This window comes from Ochotona princeps, chromosome 4 (assembly GCF_030435755.1).
Source record: "Ochotona princeps isolate mOchPri1 chromosome 4, mOchPri1.hap1, whole genome shotgun sequence".
In the NCBI taxonomy this organism is placed as follows: domain Eukaryota; kingdom Metazoa; phylum Chordata; class Mammalia; order Lagomorpha; family Ochotonidae; genus Ochotona; species Ochotona princeps.
The window spans coordinates 39,217,283-39,238,676 of record NC_080835.1 but is presented as its reverse complement, the minus strand read 5'-3'; the positions used below and the strand labels follow the sequence as shown (position 1 = coordinate 39,238,676).

General features: G+C 43.7%; 2 protein-coding genes across 5 annotated transcripts in view; one reads left to right on the top strand and one right to left on the bottom strand.

Annotated features, from left to right (window-relative positions):
* Positions 1 to 3,227, bottom strand: part of HPS5 (HPS5 biogenesis of lysosomal organelles complex 2 subunit 2) — a 51,044-nt gene extending 47,817 nt beyond the window's left edge. For both annotated transcript variants that reach the window (XM_058663272.1, XM_058663273.1), the window contains exons 1-2: positions 3,008 to 3,227; positions 2,540 to 2,725 (exon numbers count right to left, since the gene is read on the bottom strand). The gene's annotated coding sequence lies outside the window, so the exon portion shown is untranslated. The remainder of the gene's footprint in view (positions 1 to 2,539; positions 2,726 to 3,007) is intronic.
* A 103-nt stretch (positions 3,228 to 3,330) lies between these two features.
* Positions 3,331 to 21,394, top strand: part of GTF2H1 (general transcription factor IIH subunit 1) — a 41,974-nt gene continuing 23,910 nt past the window's right edge. The window contains exons 1-5 of one of the 3 annotated variants that reach the window (XM_004593735.3): positions 3,331 to 3,800; positions 12,478 to 12,647; positions 17,718 to 18,076; positions 19,499 to 19,592; positions 20,814 to 20,963. In XM_004593735.3, the coding sequence (XP_004593792.1) occupies positions 12,494 to 12,647; positions 17,718 to 18,076; positions 19,499 to 19,592; positions 20,814 to 20,963 (757 nt within the window). In that variant the 5' untranslated portion in view covers positions 3,331 to 3,800; positions 12,478 to 12,493. Of the gene's footprint in view, positions 3,801 to 5,574; positions 5,697 to 7,302; positions 7,376 to 12,477; positions 12,648 to 17,717; positions 18,077 to 19,498; positions 19,593 to 20,813; positions 20,964 to 21,394 lie in introns of those variants that run through there. The other 2 variants (XM_058663271.1, XM_058663270.1) reach the window with 2 other exon arrangements.

Below are 21,394 nucleotides of genomic sequence, written 5' to 3'. Positions count from 1 at the left end.
AGCTTCTTTTAAAAAAAAACATAGAGCAGTCAACCAAAGCCCAAGGAAATTTTTCATAAAAGACAAATAGGATCTTCTTTGTCAACGTCTACATACAGTAACATTGAGCACAATTGGAGAGTTACTGTCGGGCTTAGAACCAGTGGCTAAATCCTTGCCTTGCACATGCCAGGTCTCATGGGGGCACCAGTTCTAATCCTGGCAGCCCCACTTCCCTTCCAGCTCCCTGCTTATAGCCTGGGAAAGCAGCAGAGGACAGCCCAAAGCCTTGGCACTCTGCTCCCGCGTGGGAGACCTGGAAGAAGCTCCCGGCTTCTGGGTTTGGATCGGTTCAGCTCCAGTTGTTGTGGTCACTTGGGGAGTGAATCATCAGATAGAAGATCTTTCTCTCTGTCTCTCCTTCTCTCTGTAAATCTGCACACTACACAACTACAAAACACAACTACACAACAAAACTATACAACACAAGTACACAACTTTTAAAAAAAGATTTATTTATTTTTATTGGAAAGGTGGATATATAGAGTGGAGAAGGAGAAACAGACAGGAAGATCTTCCATCCAATGGTTCACTCCCCAAGTGACTGCAACGCCTGGAGCCTCTTCAGGTCTCCCACGGGGGTGCAGGTTCCCAAAGCTTTGGGCCATTCTGTACTGCATTTCCAGGCCACAGGCAGGGAGCTGGATGGGAAGCGGGCTGCCAGGATTAGGACCGGTGTTCATATGGGATCTTGGCACATTCAAGGCAAGGACTTTAACCGCTACACTATTGCACCGGGCCCAGAAATAAATAAATCTTAAAAAACAAAACTTTACCATGAAAAATTTCAAACTTAGACAAAAATAGGATAGTACAATGAACCATCATATATACCAACTATAACGTTCTGTTGTTTGTTCTGAGCTTTTAAACTTCTAGGTGCTTTTTGTATCATATTCTATCGTCCGTACTGAGTGTTTAAATTCTGGATACTTTGGATAGCTGTTGTTGCATTTGATTAATAATAACTTTTTACAAAGATTTATTTATTTATTTATTTATTTATTTATTTATTTATTTATTTATTGGGAAAGGCAGATCTACAGAGAGAAGGAGAGACAGAGAAAGATCTTCCATCCCCTGGCTCACTCCAAAATGACCACAATGGAGAAAGGCCGATCTGAAGCCAAGAAGTAGGTGCCTCCTCCAGGTCTCCCACACAGTAGCAAGGTCCTAAGGCATTGGGCAATCCTCTACCACTTTCCCATACCACAAGCAGGCAGCTACAAGGGAAATGGACCAACTGGCAGATGAACTGACGCCCATATGTGAGCCAGGGCACTTAAAGGGGGAAGATTAACCAATCAAACCATTGTGCTGGGGCCCACAATGAAGTTTTAAACGTACTTATAAAGGGCCCGGCAGCGTGGCCTACTGGCTAAAGTCCTCGCCTTGAACACGCCTTAAATCCCATATGGGTGCCGGTTCTAATCCCGGCAGCTCCACTTCCCAACCAGCTCCCTGCTTATGGCCTGGGAAAGCAGTCGAGGACGGCCCAGAGATCTGGGACCCTGCACCCACGTGGGAAACCTGGAAGAGGTTCCAGGTTTCCGGCTTCGGATTGGCGCAGCACCGGCCGTTGCAGTCATTTGGGGAGTGAACCATTGGATGGAAGATCTTCCTCTCTGTCTCTCCTCCTCTCTGTATATCTGCCTTTGTAACAAGAATAAATAAATCTTTAAAAAAATGTACTTATAAAAAGCAAACTTTCTACAGCTCCCCTTCTTATAAATAATCTGATTCCTACTTTTTTCCAGCCCCACACACCATCTTATTCTATTATCTGACTATAATGTGCTGTTTTTCTTTTTAAGAATTATTTGTGGCCCAGCATGGTGGCCTAGTGGCTAAAGTCCTCACCTCGAACATGCAGGGATCCCATATGGTTGCCAGTTCTAATCCCTGTCGCCCTGCTTCCCATCCAACTCCGTTTGTGGCCTGGGAAAGTAGTCAAGGATGGCCCAAGCCTTTGGACCCTGCGCCCATGTGGGAGTCCCAGAAGAGCTCCCGGCTTCGGATCGGCGCAGTACTGTCCATTGCGCTCACTTGGGGAGTGAATCATCGAATGGAAGATCTTCCTCTCTGTCTCTCTTCTCTGTATATCTGCCTTTCCAATAAAAATAAATAAATCTTTTAAAAAAAAGAATTATTTGAAAGTCACAGCACTGGAAAGTGGGGGTCAGGGAAGAAAGAGAAATCTTTCATCTTTCCAGGTGTGTTAGCAACGAGATGGATGGGAAGCAGAACAGCCACGACTCAAATGGGATGCCAGACTTCCAAGCCTTGGCTTAATTCAACTTAGCTCTGTATCATCCTCTTTGTTTTTCACTGTGTAGACTTATTGCAACTCTTTAAATTAGCATTTTCTATGTATTGAGTCTTTCCACCATTTCACAAAACCCTGTTTCTGCAAAGTTTAGTTTAAATTCTAACTCCAAGCCTGTCACAGCTCTAGCTTAGCTAAACTCCAAGCTCAGAGAAGGAGGCCATAAATGCTTACCAATTCAATGAAACTTCTTGGAGTAGTACGTTTGCCCAGGAGTCACAGAGCTCTCAGGAGAATAGGCTGACACTAGAACCCACTGCTCCTGAAGGCAGATCTCACTATCGTCCCAGTTCCCCAACGACTTGATGGCAACAGAACTAACCAGTGTCGGCTGCTCTCACAGGAGCGTTCTCTTCTGACCTAGGAAAAAGAAATGAAACATTATCTTATTATTATTATTTTTAAAATGTTCCAACAGAAAAGTAGCAGATTTTTCCATTCCCCAGTGGTATCTTTCTATCCAAGAAGTAATGATAAGAGAACTCATAGTTATCGGATCCGGCGACTCACTCCATTAACCCAATCATTTACACAACGTTCTGAATGTCTACCATGCTCCAGGCCCTGCAGGCACCGCTGGAAATACTACGAAAGAAATAGTCACTGACCACAAGAAGCTTTTCGCCTAGGGAGAACTACTACCTTTTGCACAGCAGTAACTTTAACGGTGAATTCAGATGTCCTGAGAAGAGAAGCCCCGGTGATCAGGTTTTCCAAGCCGGGCTCACAGCTCAGCAGCCCAACAGTCTGCACTCCGCCCCGGCACATCTAGGCCGGCGGTTCACACTTCTCTGATGGGATACCCCGTCGCGGTCAGCGTGAGGGACAACAGCTGAGAGAGGAACCTGAACTTCATCTCCCCTCCGCCTCCGCCCCGCCTGGGCTTACGTCATCCACGAGCGCCGGGGACGCGGGGACAACGCCATGAACGGCACTTCCTCGTCACGTGCCCAGTGACGTCCCTTTGCGCGCGACCCCGCCCCTTCAAGCCGCCGTCGCAATGACGCTCCCTACGGCCTGCAGTCGGTGAGCTGCCGGGGGGTTGAGGACACGGCGCTGGACTGGACCGGAGGAACTCTAGGCCAAATGGGTGGTCCAGAGGGGGTGCCAGTATGCTTGAGCGCTCAAGGCCGGAGAGAGGAAACGAAACAATCGGGAACTGGGTGGGGAGGGAGGGAACCCGTGCAAGGTGTCATGGCGGCCGCTCTCTGTGGTCACGTGGCCCGCCATCCCGCCTCCGCACTTCCGGTCACGTGCCCTCAGAGCCCTCGCAGCCAGCGATGGAGGCGAGACCCCCTAGTAACAGAGGCGGTGGCTACGGCTGCGGCCGCGGGGTCTCGGCCTCTTCCCTGCAGCAGCTGTGAGAAGCGCCTTGGAGCCCTGCCCGAACCAGCACAGCTTCTTAGTCCCTACCCTGGGCTGTGGCTTCCACCTGGTAAGTTTAGACCGAAGGATGGGGGTGGGCAAAGCGGTCGGCGGGTGGGCGGTGAGCAGCCAACGGGCCCCGGGGGCCACGGGACGGCGGGGATTCTGCCCCGTCTCCCTGCGTCGCTGTCGTGGCGGGCACACTGCCCGAGCCCGCGGTCTCGTTTTGCCCTTTATGCCGCCGAAGCGGGGAAGAAGCGACCGCTAACGTCCTGGTCGAGAGGAAGCCTGCCCTTCCCCCGAGAGCGGGGACTGGAAGGTTTGCCCCGAAGCCAGGGTCAGGCTTGCCGCGTGAGAAACTAGGAAGTGAGGCCTCCCATGCTGGCTAGGAAACGTGCTCAGAGCCGGCTTCTGTGCGGAGGAGCCCTCAGCCTGGTGTCTGCACCGCTCGGCGCTTCCACCTGTCAGCCCTGCCGCCGTTCATCGCCTGAACGCCTGCGCCCAGCCACACACCCAGTGCTGGTTCTGCGCAATGTGATCGTCAGGTAGTGAGTGAGAGTGCGTAGATCATCTGTCCGTGGAACCACATAATTATTTTATCAATTTCCCAGTGTGCTCAAAAACTGAATTGAGTAAGATACTGTATTCTTTTGGGGGGGGGGGGGGTTAAACACCCGTTTGCCATCTATAGAATGGGGATGTAGGAAAAATATACTTTTATCCATTGGAAGATTCTGTTTTTAAAACTGAAAGATTGAATGGTTTGAAATCTACCCCGCAGGAAGTGTTGGCTCCCTACAAACCGATATTCTCACTCTCCAGGCTTGTGACTTTCAGACATTTTAAATAGTTTCTTCTTGTATGAAACCGTAATATGTGGAATTACATGTCCTGGTGGAACTGAGTGTGTCCCTGCCCCTGAAGCATGTCCTTGGAATACAGTTTGAAAGCCACTGGTCTGCACTCGCAGGTCATTCAGCTGGTGCTGCCAGCCTCCAGTCTGAACTCATCCCCGATTGGTTGAGTCTGTCTGGACTCTGAAAAGAACTTTGTACAATTAGCAGACCAGAATTCCTCATTCAGAAAGAGAAAAACAATCTGTGGCCCTCAGCCGATCTTGGCTGATGCACTCATTGACAGGTTATTGCCTCTGCTGGGCATTATCAAATACACATGGTGATACGTGTAAAAGTAATCCAAAGCACTTTACAAATGCAAGGGAGATCGGAGCAGTCCAGAAAAATTAGTTCAGAGTACAGCAGTTCATTAGCCCCAGTTATTTGCAAATGCTTCTTTCTGTGTGCTGCCCTCAAGGCTCTGGCCTCTCCTGCTGCCTGCCTGCATCTTGAGAGGCTGCTTTCTCCAGGCACTACCATCGGAATGTTGTGGGGCACACCTTGAGCTCTAGTATTCTGGCCACCATTTTGGATAAGGCTGTTTCTGTGCCCTTCTTTCTTGGCGTCTTTATTACCTTCAGTGTGTGAGGGTTGGGTTTTCCTCTCCCTTTGAGTACCACCTGAATTCTCTTGATTTTGGAAGTGTGCTCGTATCAGCATGCATTGTTTGTCGGTGGATATGAGCTGGTTTCCCTTGTTACGCATCTGTGTCGCATTTCCCTCCTGCCTCTCCCTGCACTGCTCTAAGAGGAAAAATAGAAGCACTACTTCAGTTAGTCTCCTTGGTAGCTTCCTGTCCAGCAAACTATCCTTAAAGCAACACATCTGGTCACTCTTCAGGTACTTCTGAGGTGTTCTTTCCAGTAAGACTGGGTTACTAAACATGTTTCAATTGCTTGATGTCAAGCAGCATTCCTCATCTCCGTTTTCTGTGTTCCTGGCTAAAAGCCTTGCAGCGGTTTTCTCTCAAGCAGTCTGGCTGACAAAGGGGCATGTGTCACTTGCCCTTCTCCCCCTCTGTTTATGTAGGAGTATAGATGATGCAGCTGTGGAGATCCAGTCATGGAAAGGTTGGTGCTCACTTGTTTCTTTTTCTTTTTTTTTTTTAAAGATTTATTTTTATTACAAAGTCAGATATACAGAGAGGAGGAGAGACAGAGAAGAAGATCTTCCGTCCGATGATTCACTCCCCAAGTGAGCCGCACTGGGCCGGTGCGCGCCAATCCGATGCCGGGAACCTGGAACCTCTTCCAGGTCTCCCACGCAGGTGCTGTGTCCCAATGCATTGGGCCGTCCTCGTCTGCTTTCCCAGGCCACAAGCAGGGAGCTGGATGGGCAGTGGAGCTGCCGGGATTAGAACCGGCGCCCATATGGGATCCCGTGGCATTTTCAAGGCGAGGACTTTAGCCTCTAGGCCACGCCGCCGGGCCCCACTCGTTTCTTACTCTTGAGCCACTGCAGTCTGTGAGAAGTGGTAGTCCTGTCTGAATTGAGATGGGCAGTACTTTCTGGGGTTTAGCCAAGGATAAAGGTGCAAGGGGTTCCTGTGCCTTTTTAAATAATAACAGACCTAGTGTTTCAGGTGTTTTTTGGGTATGAATTCAGAACTATGCTGTTGGGAGGGATATTTAAGTAAGCACAAAGTAACACGCTTGGCCTCTGCCTTCTCTTGTAAAGCTTGCAGTCTGAGGAGATGTATATCAAAGCCATGATGTAAAAACTGAATTCTGGTAGAAATGGTAAGAGCTGTGGATGGGAGACCTGGAGGTCTTAGCTAGTAACTTTGAAGCCATACTGAAAAAAGGAGTTGGGCTTGGCAGTGTGGCCTAGTGGCTAAGGTCCTCGCCTTGATCCCATATGGCCGCTGGTTCTAATCCCGGCAGCTCCACTTCCTCTCTGTCCTCCGCTCAGTATATCTGACTTTGTAATAAAAATAAAATAAATCTTAAAAAAAAAAAAAAAAGAAAAAAAGAAAAAAGGAGTAAAAATTAGCTAGCTGATGGGGAAGAACCATAGGTGGGTATGCAGAGGAATATACAGAGGCCCAAGGCAAAGCAGACACAATCAGTTGTGAAAGATTTTTTTTAACATATACAAATTGTACATACTTACGGGTAACGTATGATATTTCAATATGTATCTCTTCAAACAATGAATATTTCTTTGTCGTGAAAACATCCTAAGTACTGGGGCCCGGCAGCATGGCCTAGTGGCTAAAGTCCTCATCTTGGACACCCCGGTATCCCATATGGGCGCCGGTTCTAATTCCGGCAGCTCCACTTCCCAACCAGCTCCCTGCTTGTGCCCCGGGGAAAGCAGACGAGGACAGCCCAATGCTTTGGGACCCTGCACCCGTGTGGGAGACCTGGAAGAGGAAGTTCCTGGCTCCTGGCTCCGAATTGGCACAGCACCGGCCGTTGCACTTACTTGGGGGAGTGAATCATTGCACGGAAGGTCTTTCTCTCTGTCTCTTCTCCTCTCTGTATATCTGACTTTGTAATAAAAATGAATAAATCTTAAAAAAAAAAGTCCTAGGTACTATCTTGTAGGGTATTTATTTATTTGAGATAGAGAACATTAACACCATACTGTGCAGAAGAACTACAAAGTTTCTTATCAATAACTGATTACCTGTTAAGAACCTTCGAACATCCCTGCTCCCACTTCCCCCCTCAGCCTCTGCTAACCACCATTATGCTCATCCTCCTCAACATCACTGTGTTCTTAGGCTCCTCATGAGAGTGAGACAGTATTGATTTGCTAAGGGATTGTGCTGTTTAAAGACATCTTGACATTATTTCATAAAGTAAATGATCTTTTAAGTCACTCTAGCTCTTCAGCCGCCTTATTTGTTTAAAGATAGCCTGCACCAATATTTTTCATAAATGGATTATTCTGTGGCTCGTTTCAGAGTTCTGTTGGGAAGAAGTGTTTGTCAGCCAAGGAATCTCCCTTAGGAAAAATCTGGAAATCACAGAAATCATTGTAGGGTAGCACCGATGAGTCTATTAAATCTGGAATTGGTTCTTGTGCTACCAACAGGGGTACTACAAATGACCAGAGAAACTTGCCAAGCAAATTAGCCAGAACATAATTGATCAATTGTACCTGGTGGCCCAAAACTTAACTTTGAATTATATTTTTAAATTCCCCCAAGGATGTTTTATCATTGTAAGTGTAGTTAAAGGGGATTTGATCAGATATCTGCTAGTTCATTTTTCAAATTGCCAAGCAGAAGGCAGAAGCCTGAAACTCTAGATTCCCACATGGGTGGCAGGGGTCCAAGTGCTCGGTCACCTTGCCTGCTTTTCCTGGCTCATAGCCGCAGTTTATGAGGAGTGGAGCAGTTGAGTCTGAAACTAGCATGCCTATGGAATGCTAGCATTGCAGGCCGGGATGTACCCGCTACAACACAATGCTAACCCCTGATTCATGTTTTCTGAAATTTTTGTAATAACATATAGTGTAGTTTTACATTGTACTGGCAGGATGTGCTGTTAAAATTAACACATCCATACATATTTTTTAAAATCTCTTTAGAAGTTATAAAAACTGAAAAAAAACTGGGCCTACCATGGTAACCTAGTGGCTAAAGTCTTCGCCTTGCATGCACCGAGATCCCATATAGGTGCCGATTCTTACCCCGGCAGCTCCACTTCCCTTCTAACTCCCAGCCTGTGGCCTGGGAAAACAGTCGAAGATGGCCCAATCTCTTGGGACCCTGCACCCACATGGGAGACCTGGAAAAAGCTCCTGACTCTTGGCTTTGGATTGGCTCAGCTCCAGCTGCTACAGCCAGTTGGGAAGTGAACCAGTTTATGGAAGATTTTTTTTCTCTGTCTCTCCTCCTCTCTGTATATCTGACTTTCCGATAAAAATATATAAATAGTTTTTTAAAGGAATTTATTAAAAATATGTGGTGATGCATATTACTGAAAGCAAAAATCAAAGCAGGCAACACTTTCAATCTTACACTAACACCGCTACAATTTCACATATTACCTTATAAACATGTGGTTTAATGGGACATAACCTCCTGGGAAGACATTTTAATAATTGTTTCTCATTATTTGCACGTGTTTGTTGTAGATAGTAAAAGACGAGGCAAGTACTCATTCCTTCTGTATTGCTCTCACCTATAGATAGTTGCTGTTAAATTAGGTGTCTCTTCTCCAGTCACATACATGTGCAGAATAATACAGTTGAACCCCAAGGTCAGGCTGACCCAGATTCATAATACCTCTGCTGTTTCCTTGATGCTTTGGAAAAGTATCTTGATTTCTCAGACCCAGTTTTCATGTCTACAGAATGGAACTAAAAATAGAACCTTTCTCATAATATGATCACTGGTGCAGGACTGAATAACGTGACTATAACTTAGTCCAGTGTCTAGCACATTAGTAAATCATTCAGTAAATTTTAAGTAGCTTTTTTGGGCTTTTTTAAAGAGTAAGGAGTCAGATATCTGCCTAGTGGTTAATAATCCAGGTAACCTTCACCTGGCAGATATATGACTGACCAGGCTAGGCTGGCATCTGCCATGTCAGCATCTTAGTAGACTGCTGATTCACATCCTGGCTGCCCTGCTGATGTTACTGGAAAGCTGCAGGAGAGGGCTGGAGAGAGGAAAATTGACTGAAAACAAACACGAGAAAACTTTCAGGGATGATGGAATTCTAGTATTTGAGTGTGTATAATTAATGCATGAGAAGCACCCAAGAGGTATGTATTTCTTTGATTTGTTAAACTTCAATTTTTTAAAAAATTACGTTAGAATATGGTAAACCTTTGTTAACAAGACCTCCCATGTGAAAAATTCTCTTGGTCCTAACTCAGAATATTTGAGGAAAGGGGTCTTCAAACAGGTTTGATAAATTGACAACACATATGCACCTCTCACTGGACTGAAAGCCCTCTTCTGTAAAGATTTTTTTTTTATTGGAAAGGCTTATTTACAGAGAGAAGGAGAGGGACAGAGAGTAAGATCTTAATCTGCTGCTTCAGTCCCCAGATGGCCGCAGTAGCCACAGCTGAATTGATGTGCAGCCAGGAGCTTCTTCTAGGTCTCCCACATGGATATAGGGGCCCAAGTGTCTGAGCCATCTTCTGCTGCTTCCCCAGGCCATTATTACAGGGAGCTAGATCAAAAGTGTAGCTGTCTGGACCTGAGCCAGTGTCTATGTAAGTTAGTAACTTACCGTGCTACGGCCAAGTGCTGGTCCCAAGATTGCACAGTTTAACTTTATATGTTTCTGGCCAGCACCGTGGTGCTGTACTAGAATCCCACATGAATACAAGTTTGAAATCCAGCTGCTCTGCTTCTTGTCACCTCCCTGCGGATGGCCTGGGAAGGAAGCAAAGAACAGCTCAAGTCCTTGGGATGCTGCACCTGTGTGGGAGACCCAGAAGCTCCTGCTCCTGGCTTTGGATCAGCTCTGTCCCAACCATTGTGGCTGTTTGGAGGGTGAACCAGCAGAGGGAAGATCTCTTTCTCCTCTCTCTGCCTTTCAAATAAAAATAAAATATTTTAAAAGAAACACTGAAGGGCCTGGTGCTGTAGCCTAGTGGCTAAAATCCTCTCGTTGCATATGCTGGAATCCCATATGGGCACCAGTTTGCTTCCAATCAAACTCCCTGCTTGTGGCCGGGGAAGACAGTTGAGGATGGCCCAAAACATTGGGACCCTGCACTCACATGGGAGACCCAGAAGAGACTTCAGGCTCCTGGCTTTGGATTGGCTCAGTTCTAGCCGTGACAGTTGCTTGGAGAGTGAATCATCAAACGGAAGATCTTCCTCTCAGTCTCTCCTGTCTGTGTATCTGACTGTCAATTAAAAGAATCTTTAAAAAATAATAAAAGAAGCACTGAAAATGACGTAGCATTTATTTTTTTAAGCAATCTATTTTGGGCCCAACATGATAGTAGCTAAATCCTCACCTTCCATGTACCGGGATCCCATAAGGGCACCTGTTCATATCCTGGCTGCTCCACTTCCCATCCAGCTCCCTGCTTGTGGCCTGGGAAGACAGTTGAGGACAGCCCAAAGCCTTGGGACCCTGCACACAGGTGGGAGAACCAGAAGAAGCTCCTGATTCCTGGCTTTGGATCGGCTCAGCTCCAGCCATTGTGGCCACTTGGGAAATGAACCAGCAGATGGAAGATCTTTGTGTCTCCTCTCTGTAAATCTGACTTTCCATTATAAATTTAAAAACCTTTTTTAAAAAAAATTTTAAAATCTGTTTCAGTGAAAAAGAAGTAACGGTATTTTATACCCAGTGATCTCAAATTAATCCTATGAGATGGTTTAAAAAGTTACTTATTTTGGTTTTTCAAATAGCATTTTACAAGAATTGTTCGTTTCTGTTGTTTCTAATGTCTGCCACTTTCCCCAGTGCTTGTTTTCCCATTTTGTCTAAAGATAAGTACTCCCTAGTTATTTTTTTTCATTTATGATATTTTTATTGCAAAGTCAGATATATAGAGAGGAAAGAGAGGAAGATCTTCCATGCGATGATTCACTCCCCAAGTGACTGCAGTGGCCAGTGCTGTGCCAGTCCGAAGCCAGGAGCCCAGAGCCTCTTCCAGGTCTCCCACACAGGTGCAGGGTCCCAAGGCTTTGGGCCATCCTCGACTGCTTTTCCAGGCCACAAGCAGGGAGCTGGATAGGAAACAGGGCTGCTGGGATTAGAACCGGTGCCCATATGGGATCTCAGCGCATTCAGGGCAAGGACTTTAGCCAGTAGGCCACGCCGCCAGGCCCCCTTCCCTAATAATTTTGAATAATTAAGTGCAGATCCAATATTTCATTGTTCTGTTTGTTTTAACCTCTAGGAAACTTTTCCCTTTGCTTGTTAGTTCATTGCCAACTTAATTCTTACAGCTAAACATGCTGACTTCTCCAAAATTACACTCTAAATTATTTTTGAAGAAGTAAAATTTTTGTTTTAAGAGTTATTTGTTTTTATTGGAAAGGCATATTGTGGAGAGAAAGATCTTACATCTGCTGGTTCATTCCCATATTGCCACAGCAGCTGGAACTGAGCTGATCTGAAGCCAGGAGCTCTTTTGTTCACCCACATGGGTGCAGGGTCCCAAGGCTTTGATCTTCCTCCACTGCTTTTCCAGGGCATAAACAGAGAGCTGGATCAGAACTGGAACACCCAAGACTAATACCAATGCCCATATGGAATGCCCATGCTTGCAGATGTAGTATTAGCCAGTTGAGCCCCTGTGCAGGCCCCAGAAGAAAATTTTTTATTACGTTAAACCATCCCTTTGTATGAAATCCAAAGTCATATCTTCACTAAAATTAGCATATCTGTGGCATTTGTACTACAGTTTTGTCAGTCCTGTCCTGTGGCAAACATCACCATCAATTTTGGCACTTTTCTAAACAGAATTATTGAGGACATTTTTTTTAAAATGGGAAGCTGGCCTCTGAAGTGTTTAAGTGTTGATGTGTCCCAGTTTGTTTCGCAGAGTAGAGAACTTAATCTAGAAATTATGAAATTTGGATGTGATTTCATCTGTGAATGTAGTTCTGGGAAAAGCATACAAATTCTGTGGACTATTTTTTCAGTTAAAACCTATTTGGCCTGAATTTAGTTAAGGTCCTATGTCAAAGTCGTAAATAGAAAATCCCCTGATATGTGGAAATGCTCTGGAAAACTGGACCATGTGTATTGGTTTGTCCTGGAAGATACCACACAACTTTTTAACTTTGGATGGAAGAAAACTTTTTTCTTCTGAGTTTCTAGTTTAGATTTTAGATTGAAAAGGGACTCTGACAGTCAAGAAATCCAGTCCTAACTGATGCTTGAAATTTTTTCTTGATTTTTTTTTCTCTACTAGCATCTTCTAAACCATTATGGCAACTTCCTCTGAAGAAGTGCTGCTGATTGTGAAGAAGGTGCGTCAGAAGAAGCAGGATGGAGCGCTGTACCTCATGGCAGAAAGAATCGCTTGGGCACCTGAAGGCAAAGATAGATTTACAATCAGCCATATGTATGCGGACATTAAATGTAAGCCACCTGGACTGAGATCTGATATGTGTTTGTCATGTTTGTTGGTAGTTTTGTACAAAGGTTTGTTATACCATTTTTATGGTTTTTTAAGTTTTATATTCAAAAAATCAACCATGTAGAAACACTCTGATCTTTGAAATGTATACTATATGTAACTTTTTTTTCACTTAATAATGGAGTATGTGCAGGTTCACATGTGTCAGATTAGCTGAGGAAAAAATCTCTACACGTACTTTAAGAGTTCTGTATTTTGCAACCAGCATTGTTCCACAGCAGGTTAGGCTTTTCACTAATGCCAGTGTCCCATAAACACCAGTTCGAGTCTGGCTGCTGCTCTTTGGGAAAGCAGCGGAAGAGGACTCAAGTGCTTGAGCCCCTGCCACATATATGAGGAGACCTAGATAGAGTTCAGGCTGCTTGCTTCAGCCCAGTCCAGGGGTGGTTGTTGGCGGCCATTTGACAAGCAGATGGAAGATCTCATTCTCTTTCTCCCTCTTCTCCTCTCTGTTTTTAAAATAAGTAAGTCTCTTTCTAAAACGTAATTGCTTAGTGTTCCACAAAATGGGGTGTACAGTTGCATAGTTATCCAGTCTTCCATTGAATGGTGGTTAGGAACTTTGGAAGATTTCATTACTGTAAATGTGTTATGGAACTGTATCTGTTCAAGGTTGCATGCAATGGATTTATTGGTTAAAATGATGTGGTTTTGTTTGATTTTATGATTTAATCTATTTGAGAAGTGGAGACAGAAGGGAGGGTGGGAAGGAGAGATCTCCCATTTCCTAATTCACACCCCAAATGCCCACAGTGACCAAGAAGCCAGGAACTGGTCCAGGTAACAGACCCAAGGGCTTTAGCCAACCCTTGCTGCCTCCCAGGATTTGAGTTAGCAGGAAGCAAGGATCAGAAATGGATAGGGAGCCAAGCACTCTAATATGGGATATATGAGTATTTCCAGTACTGTTGTAACTACTGTTCCAAATACATACCCCAGATCCATGCATTTGAGATATTGTCAGATGATAGCAGTTGTCCTTCAGTAAAATTTTCCATTTAAATGAGTTGTCTAATCTTTGATTATGAAGCCATAGTTGTGAAGATAGGCTCAACTTTCTGCTGAATATAGATGCAAGGAATACAGAGCATATTGCTTTTATACTTTTTCCTTGTTAGCGCTTGCTTGTATAAAGGCTAAAATCAAAACCTCTTCTGTTTCTGAATTTGCAGGATGAACTTTGAATTTTATTACTTAGAGATTTGATACTTTGGCTTAGTCATAATGAGATTTTTAAAAGCACCAGGTGAATCCTGGGGTTTAAAACCTTGGCTGTGACAGGGATTTCAACAGTTCACCTGACAAGAGCTTGAATAGCAGAGGCTTAGGAGAGGCCAGACAACTTCCCCTTGTTGTGGTACCTGAACTGTGATATTATTAAGAATTCCTCTATTTCCTTGGATACAAGATTATCTAAATAACATCGAGGGTGGATTTCCAGCAACATGACACCTCTAAAAGTAGAGAGCCCTCAACTTGCAGGTGCTCTGTTTACAAATGCCTTGTTAATAGATAACTGTCATACACCAAGGATTTACCTCTGCTTTGCTGCTGGAAATCACCAAGTTCTGTTATCTGTTGAAGTAACTTAGAATCTTAATTTTCTAAAACAAAACAAAAAAATTTTTTTCAGTGCTAGGTTGTATGACCTTTACTCTGGTATCCTGTTACTAGCGCCTCTTAAAAGTTTGCTTCTGTGGAAAAAGCACCTCAGTTTCCAGTTGCAGTGTTACAGGCTTAACAGTTGTACAACAGTAAACTTAAAAATTGAAACTGGGACCTTCGTTACAGCACAGCACATACAAGCTGCCGCTTGCAATGCCGTCATCCCATATGAGTCTCAACTCACAGGTCTTCCACTTCTGGTCCATCTCCCTGCTGATGTGCAGGGGTTGGTTGGCCCGAGTGCTTGGATCCCTGCATTGATGTGGAGGACCCAGGTGGAGTTCCAGAGTCCTAGCTTCTCCCTGGACCAGCCTCAGCCATTGGAGACATTTGGGGAGTGAATCAGGAAATGGATCATCTCTACCTTGCCCTCTGACTCTGCCTTTCAAAGAAGTTAAGTCTTTAGAAAAAAGAAGATTGTAGTGAAGGTAGCATGGCTAAATCCTTACCTTGCATGTGATATGGGCTCTGATTTGTGTCCTGGTTGCTCCTCCTCCCATCCAGCTCCCTGCTTGTGGCCTGGGAAAGCAATAGAGGACAGCCAAAAGCCTAGGGACCCTGCACACATGTGGGAGAACCAGAAGAAACTGCTGGCTGCTGGCTTCAGATCGACTTAGCTCCGCCATTGCAGCCACTTGGGGAATGAACTAGCAGATAGATATCTGCCCTTCTCTATAAATCTTCCTTTCCAATAAAAAATAAAACAAATCTTAAAAGAGGATATTATCTATATTAATTTTTTTTAAGATTCATTTATTTTTATTGGAAAGGTGGATATACAGAGAGGTAGAGAGACAGAGAGGAAGATCTTCCATCTGATGATTCACTACCAAGTGGCCACAACGGCTAGAGCTAGGCTAGTCCAAAGCCAGGAGCCTCTTCCAGGTCTCCCACATGGGTGTAGGATCCCAAAGCCCCGAACAATCCTTGACTGCTTTCCCAGGCCATAAGCAGCAAGCTGGATGTGAAGCAGGACTGCAGGGATTAGAACCGGAACCCATATGGGATCCTGGTATGTCAAGGCAAGGACTTTAACCACTATGCTATCATGCCGGGCCCAGGGATAGCTCTTACTAAGAAAATGTTAAAATAGAGGCCCAGCGCAATATCATAGTGCTCTCCTTGAACACAACAGGATTCCATATGGGAGCCGGTTCTAATCCCAGCAGCTCCACTTCCCATTCAGCTTCCTGTTTGTGGCCTGGGAAAGCAGTCAAGGACAGCCCAAAGCTTTGGTACCCTGCACCCACGTGGGAGACCTGGAAGAGCTCATGGCTGCTGGCTTCGGGTTGCCTCAGCTCCAGCCGTTGCGGCCAGTTGAGTGAATCATCGGACGGAAGATCTTCCTCTCTGTCTCTCCTCCTCTCTGTATATTCGCCTTTTCAATCAAAATAAATAAATCTTAAAAAAAACACTATCCCTGTGGTTTTGTTTAAAAATAAAAATCATTATGGTAACCACAGTTGATGGTAAAGAACATGCCTGTGTCCCGTTCAACATTCTTAGGACAGTGCATACTGAAATTTTGATCTGTACCAAACATTTTTGCTTGAAAGAATGTCCATTTTCTGAAGAAACCATGGGAAGTTAGCAATGCTGAATGACTAACATGAAAAATCACCGTGATTCTTGTCATATCTGAAGTTATCTAGTTAAAAAGAAAAACTAGGGCCCCTAAGCAGCACATTCGCAAGATAACAGCAAGGATGAAATAGTGGCTGGAAAAGGTTACCAAGAACAAGTGATTGTTTTATAGAATGGGATGATTGAGCATGCGAGCTGATAGTATAGATGACTTAGTTGTTGTTATTCTTTATTTAAAAGTATTTCATCTAAACTGTGAATGTGGAAGCATCATCTTATTGTCCAGGTTTCAGTTTAAGGTTTGGTAGAAGGATTTAGGCTGAAATGACAAATCTAGGCATTGTCTCTCACAGCTGTGATCACCCCCTTCATGGAACCAAGTCCTCCATCTCTGTCTCCCTAATGAAAACAGGAAACACGACTATTCCTGGGGTCCTTGCTCCAAAAAAAGTACAGTTCTTGATTATTTAGGTAACAGCCCCCAAGTGTTTATTTATAAAAATCCTCAAGAGTTAAAGAAAAATTTAAGGATGGTATAGCGGAAACCTATACAGTATATCTCAGACATTGCAGGAGTTATTGTAACATATTTAATCAGTTTTATGTACCTGTTATTGCGTATCATAACACTAAGAGATTTCAATAATGTATAGCTCTTTGTTGCGTTTGCTTAATTGTCCCTATAATTTCTTGTGTAAGTGTAATTTGGGGCGATTTCCCCCTGAAACTTGTATTCAAGTGTGTGTAATTATAATCTCTCATTTTTTAAATATGTATGTATGTGTTTGAAAAGGAGAGAGAGATGTTCTGTCTGCAAGTTCATTCCCCAAAAAGTTGCAGTAGCCAGGTCTGGGCCAGGCTGAAGCTAAGAGCCTGGAGCTCCACCGAGGTTTCCCATAAGGTGGCAGCAACACCCATACTTGAGCCATTATCTCCTGGTTGCCAAATAAACCACCATGAAACTGGAGTGGAAGTGGAATAATGGAACTTGAGCTGGTACTCCAAAAATGGAATGGATGTGTGGGCATTTCAAAGTACATGTTAACATGCTATGCCACACACATGCCTGGGTTGTGACCCCTGAGTTGTGTGTCTGTTTCTCAGTACTGTGTTGACTTGTAGAATGACACGTTTTCTGGCTTTGTCTGTCTACTTAAATTTGTTCCTGGACACCTACCTAGTTTTCTTATAAACTAAAAGACCTAGAGGCTTGATTACATTCACGCTCAACATTTGGGGCAAGAGTAACTCATAGGTGGTAGTGTTTACTTTCTATTCTGTCACCTCAAAAAGCACTTACTGTCAACTTGTGAGAAGGCTAAGTTTGAGTATTTGATTGAAGTGATGACAACAGATCCTACAATTGTGAAATCCCGTTTTCCTTTGTTGTTAGTAAGTCATGGACTTTAATTTTGCAATCCTCGGATCCTGACAAGTCATTTCACTTGAGATGATGTTGATGACCATTGTTTAGGGTGTTTTGCATGTAGGGTGTGTTTGGAGATGGGGGGCACTGAGTGAGATGTTCCTCCAGAAAGGTGACAGAAGAGGTGAAACAGTGTTAGCAGTAGATTTATGTAGTCATACTCTGGTTGTGTGAGATTATTTCAGAAGAGTTCATTACTGCAAAGATACCAAGAGGGAAACAGGGCAGCTGAAACCCAAAGGAATCCCAGTTCTTCTTGTGAAGAGAGAGAACCTACTACACTGCAGTTTCTTCAATGAGAATGTTCTCTTCTAATTAGTCTCATGCTTCTTTTTAGGCCAGAAAATCAGTCCAGAAGGGAAAGCTAAAATTCAGCTTCAGCTGGTCCTGCATGCAGGGGACACAACAAACTTCCACTTTTCCAATGAAAGCACAGCAGTGAAGGAGCGTGATGCAGTCAAGGACCTGCTGCAGCAGCTGCTGCCTAAATTTAAAAGGAAAGCAAACAAAGAACTGGAGGAGAAAAACAGAATGCTACAAGAAGATCCTGTTTTGTTTCAACTCTATAAAGACCTTGTTGTGAGTCAAGTGATCAGTGCTGAGGAGTTCTGGGCCAATCGCTTAAATGTGAACACCGCAGATAGCTCTTCCACATCCACGCATAAGCAGGACGTTGGTATCTCTGCAGCATTTCTGGTACGTGATCCCTTCAGATTTCTCAAACAGAAAAAGTATAAACGCCAGTACATGCTAACAACATTTAAAAATATATACAATATTTTAAAACTTCATATTTCTTTTTATTGTGTTTTCTTGATTTTTAGAGTTGACCCTAGCTTGCTGGGTCAAAATTATTCTTCTGATAATTTTTAAATTTAGAGCTTTTGTTTTTTAAGGATTTATTTATTCTGTTGAAAAGGTAGATTTGCAAAGACGGAAAGACCTTCCATCCACTGATTTAGTCTCCAAATGGTCAGAGAGGAACTGATCTGAAGCCAGGAGTTTCTTCTGGATCTCCCACACGTGGGTTTAGGGTTCCAAGGCCTTGGGCCATTATCTTCCACTACTCTCCCTGACCATAAACAGGGTGCTGGATGGGAAGCAGGACAGCTGGGACAGGAGCCAGCATACATATGGGATGCCAGTGATTGAGCCATTACGCCAGCCCCCTCTTATATTTTTTAAATGATTGATACATTGTACTTTAATACAAAGTTAGTTGTGTAATGACCACAGAAAAAAGGGAATTCCTAACCCATGGGATTAGAAAAGGAAGTTCATTTAGTCTGCACTCCAGTGAAACCAGAGTATTATTTACATTGTCAACACAAGATTACCACTTAGGGCCCGGCACGATAACATAGTAGTTAGTCTTTGCCTTGCACACATCAGGGTGCCATATGGGCGCCGGTTCTAATCCCAGCAGCTCCATTTCCCATCCAGCTTCCTGCTTGTGGCCTGGGAAAGCAGTCGAGGATGGCCCAAAGCCTTGGGACACTGCACCCACATGGGAGACCTGGAAGAGCTGCTGCTGGCTCCTGGCTTCTGGCTCCTGGCTTTGGATCAGCACAGCACTGGCCGATGCGGTCACTTGGGGAGTGAACCATCGGATGGAAGATCTTCCTCTCTGTCTTTCCTCCTCTATGTATATACGCCTTTCCAACAAAATAAATAAATCTTTAGAGAAAAAAAAAAGGTTACCATTTGAATGTGTTGTTGTGGTGCTTAGTAATGAATTGAATTGAGAAGACCTTTCCTGAAGGAGCTCATCACTTAATGTTAATTTAATTATTAAACAAGGCTTATAAGAGTTAGGAAGCTGTTAAAGTTTTATATCAAAGCTTCAGTCTCTGCTTTTGCTCACACTTAATGCATGTTTGACTACATTGGACTTTCAAAGAAGCATGTTTTAAAGATCATTAAGACTGTGAAAAAACAGTCTGGGCTTCTTTGAACTCGATCTCCATGCAAGAAGTGAAGGTGCGGGACTTAGCTGTCTCCGTTCAATTAGAAAATCATTTTCTACCTTTGTTTAATATCTGTTGGGCATTTATACATAGTCCCTGATACTCTAATATATATATAAAACTGTGCATCTCTGTGTGGTCTTTGTTTTAGGCTGATGTCCGGCCCCAAACAGATGGCTGTAATGGCTTGAGATACAATTTAACTTCTGATATCATTGAATCTATATTTAGGACTTACCCAGCAGGTAAGAGGAAGCAGATGGTTAAATATTCGTTTGGATAAATTCTATACCAGCAAAGAGCAAAAAGTTTTTTCTTTATTCCTAATCAAGTGCAGTAAAATAAATATAATACTTCACCCAGTGTTTGACCTGTGATCGTGACTGAGGGGCGAGTAAATAAGTTGCTAATCGCTATCATCAGTTGGTTGCTTTGATGACCTTTCCGTTCTTCCCATCGATACGGTTTCGTCCTCAGCGTCCTTAGTATAGTGACATGCACAGAGGCTTCAGCAAATATGTCTCTCCACAGCACTAAGGTCACCCCATAGACTGCATCCTAATGGATTTTTCTGGCTCAAATCCTTTCCCATGCTGCCACCATACTAAAAGTAGACAAACCTTGACTGCAGGGTAAGACTGACTAGGCAGTGCACCTTAAATTATATTTGTTCTTTCTTCCCATTTCCCAATCCATCCCGTATTGTCCTTACGAAATGCCTTTCCCTCAGGCAAAATCTGCTTGCAAAATCCTTACTTCCTCAGACAAATATAAGCCCCTTCTACTTCTGTAGAGTTAGTTATCATGTAATTATTTCAGAATTTCTCTGATGGTAATCAAAAATGTAAAAAATTTTATGATGGCAACATGCAGTGTTAACTATTATGCCAGACACTGTTCTAAGACCTTTTTCTGTATTAACTCATTTAATCATCACAAATACCTTATAAAATGGTAAGAGCTATGACTCACCTCAGAAATGAGAAAACCACAGTACAGACACACTGAAATAACAAGCCCAAAGTCACGCAGATGAAAGTTGGCATACCTATAATTTTAAATTCAGCTCTGGGGCAAGAAATCAGGCTGTTGAGCAGAGTTCATTAGACTATGTTTCTAAAAGTGCTAAGCTGATGATAGTCCATTAGGAATTGGGATCTTCATTTTCCCCTCACCTAACAGCACCCGAACAGCACCAGGGTTTTGAAGGCACACAAATATGAATGAAGAAGCAGACCAAGATCTCAATCTTAGATTCTTGTCGTTTCTAGTAAAACTTCAAAACTTAATTATCTTAGTGCAAAATAAGATTTTTTTTTGTAATTTTAGATTCATGTTTATGGTTTTTGTATAATGCACAGTATAAAACTGAGGGCTATTTTTCATTATAAGTCTTCTGTTGCTTAATTTGAGAGATCATAAGAATTAGAAATTCAGTGTGTAACTTATGACTTTCTTCTCCACAGTAAAAATGAAATATGCAGAAAATGTTCCTCACAACATGACAGAAAAGGAATTCTGGACACGGTTTTTTCAGTCCCATTATTTTCATAGGGACCGGCTGAATACAGGGTCAAAGGATCTCTTTGCAGAGTGTGCCAAAATAGATGAGAAAGGTAACTTTATCCCTGATTTATTAGTACTAATCAGTAAAGCTGTAATGAGGGGCAGGTGTTTGGTGAAGCAGTTAAGATGCTGAGACACGCGTGACCCCTGTTGGAGTGCCTGAGTTTGGTCCCAGCTTCACGTTGACTCTTCAGCTTCCCGTTGACATGCACTCTGGAAAGTTGCAGGTGGTTGTGCAAGTACTTGGGCCCCTGCCACCCACATGGCAGACTTTGGTTAGAGTTTTCAGCTCCTTAGCTTTGGCCTCACCAAACCGCAGCTACTGGGGGCATCATGAAAGTGAGCTAGTACATGAGGGAGCTTTATGTCTCCCTCTCTCAGATTCTGTTTCTCTGCCTGTCAAATAAGATACAGAAAAAACTTTAATGAAATGTTTTCGCTTTCTAAGAAAGACAAGATATGATCAACCTGTTGTGTTTAC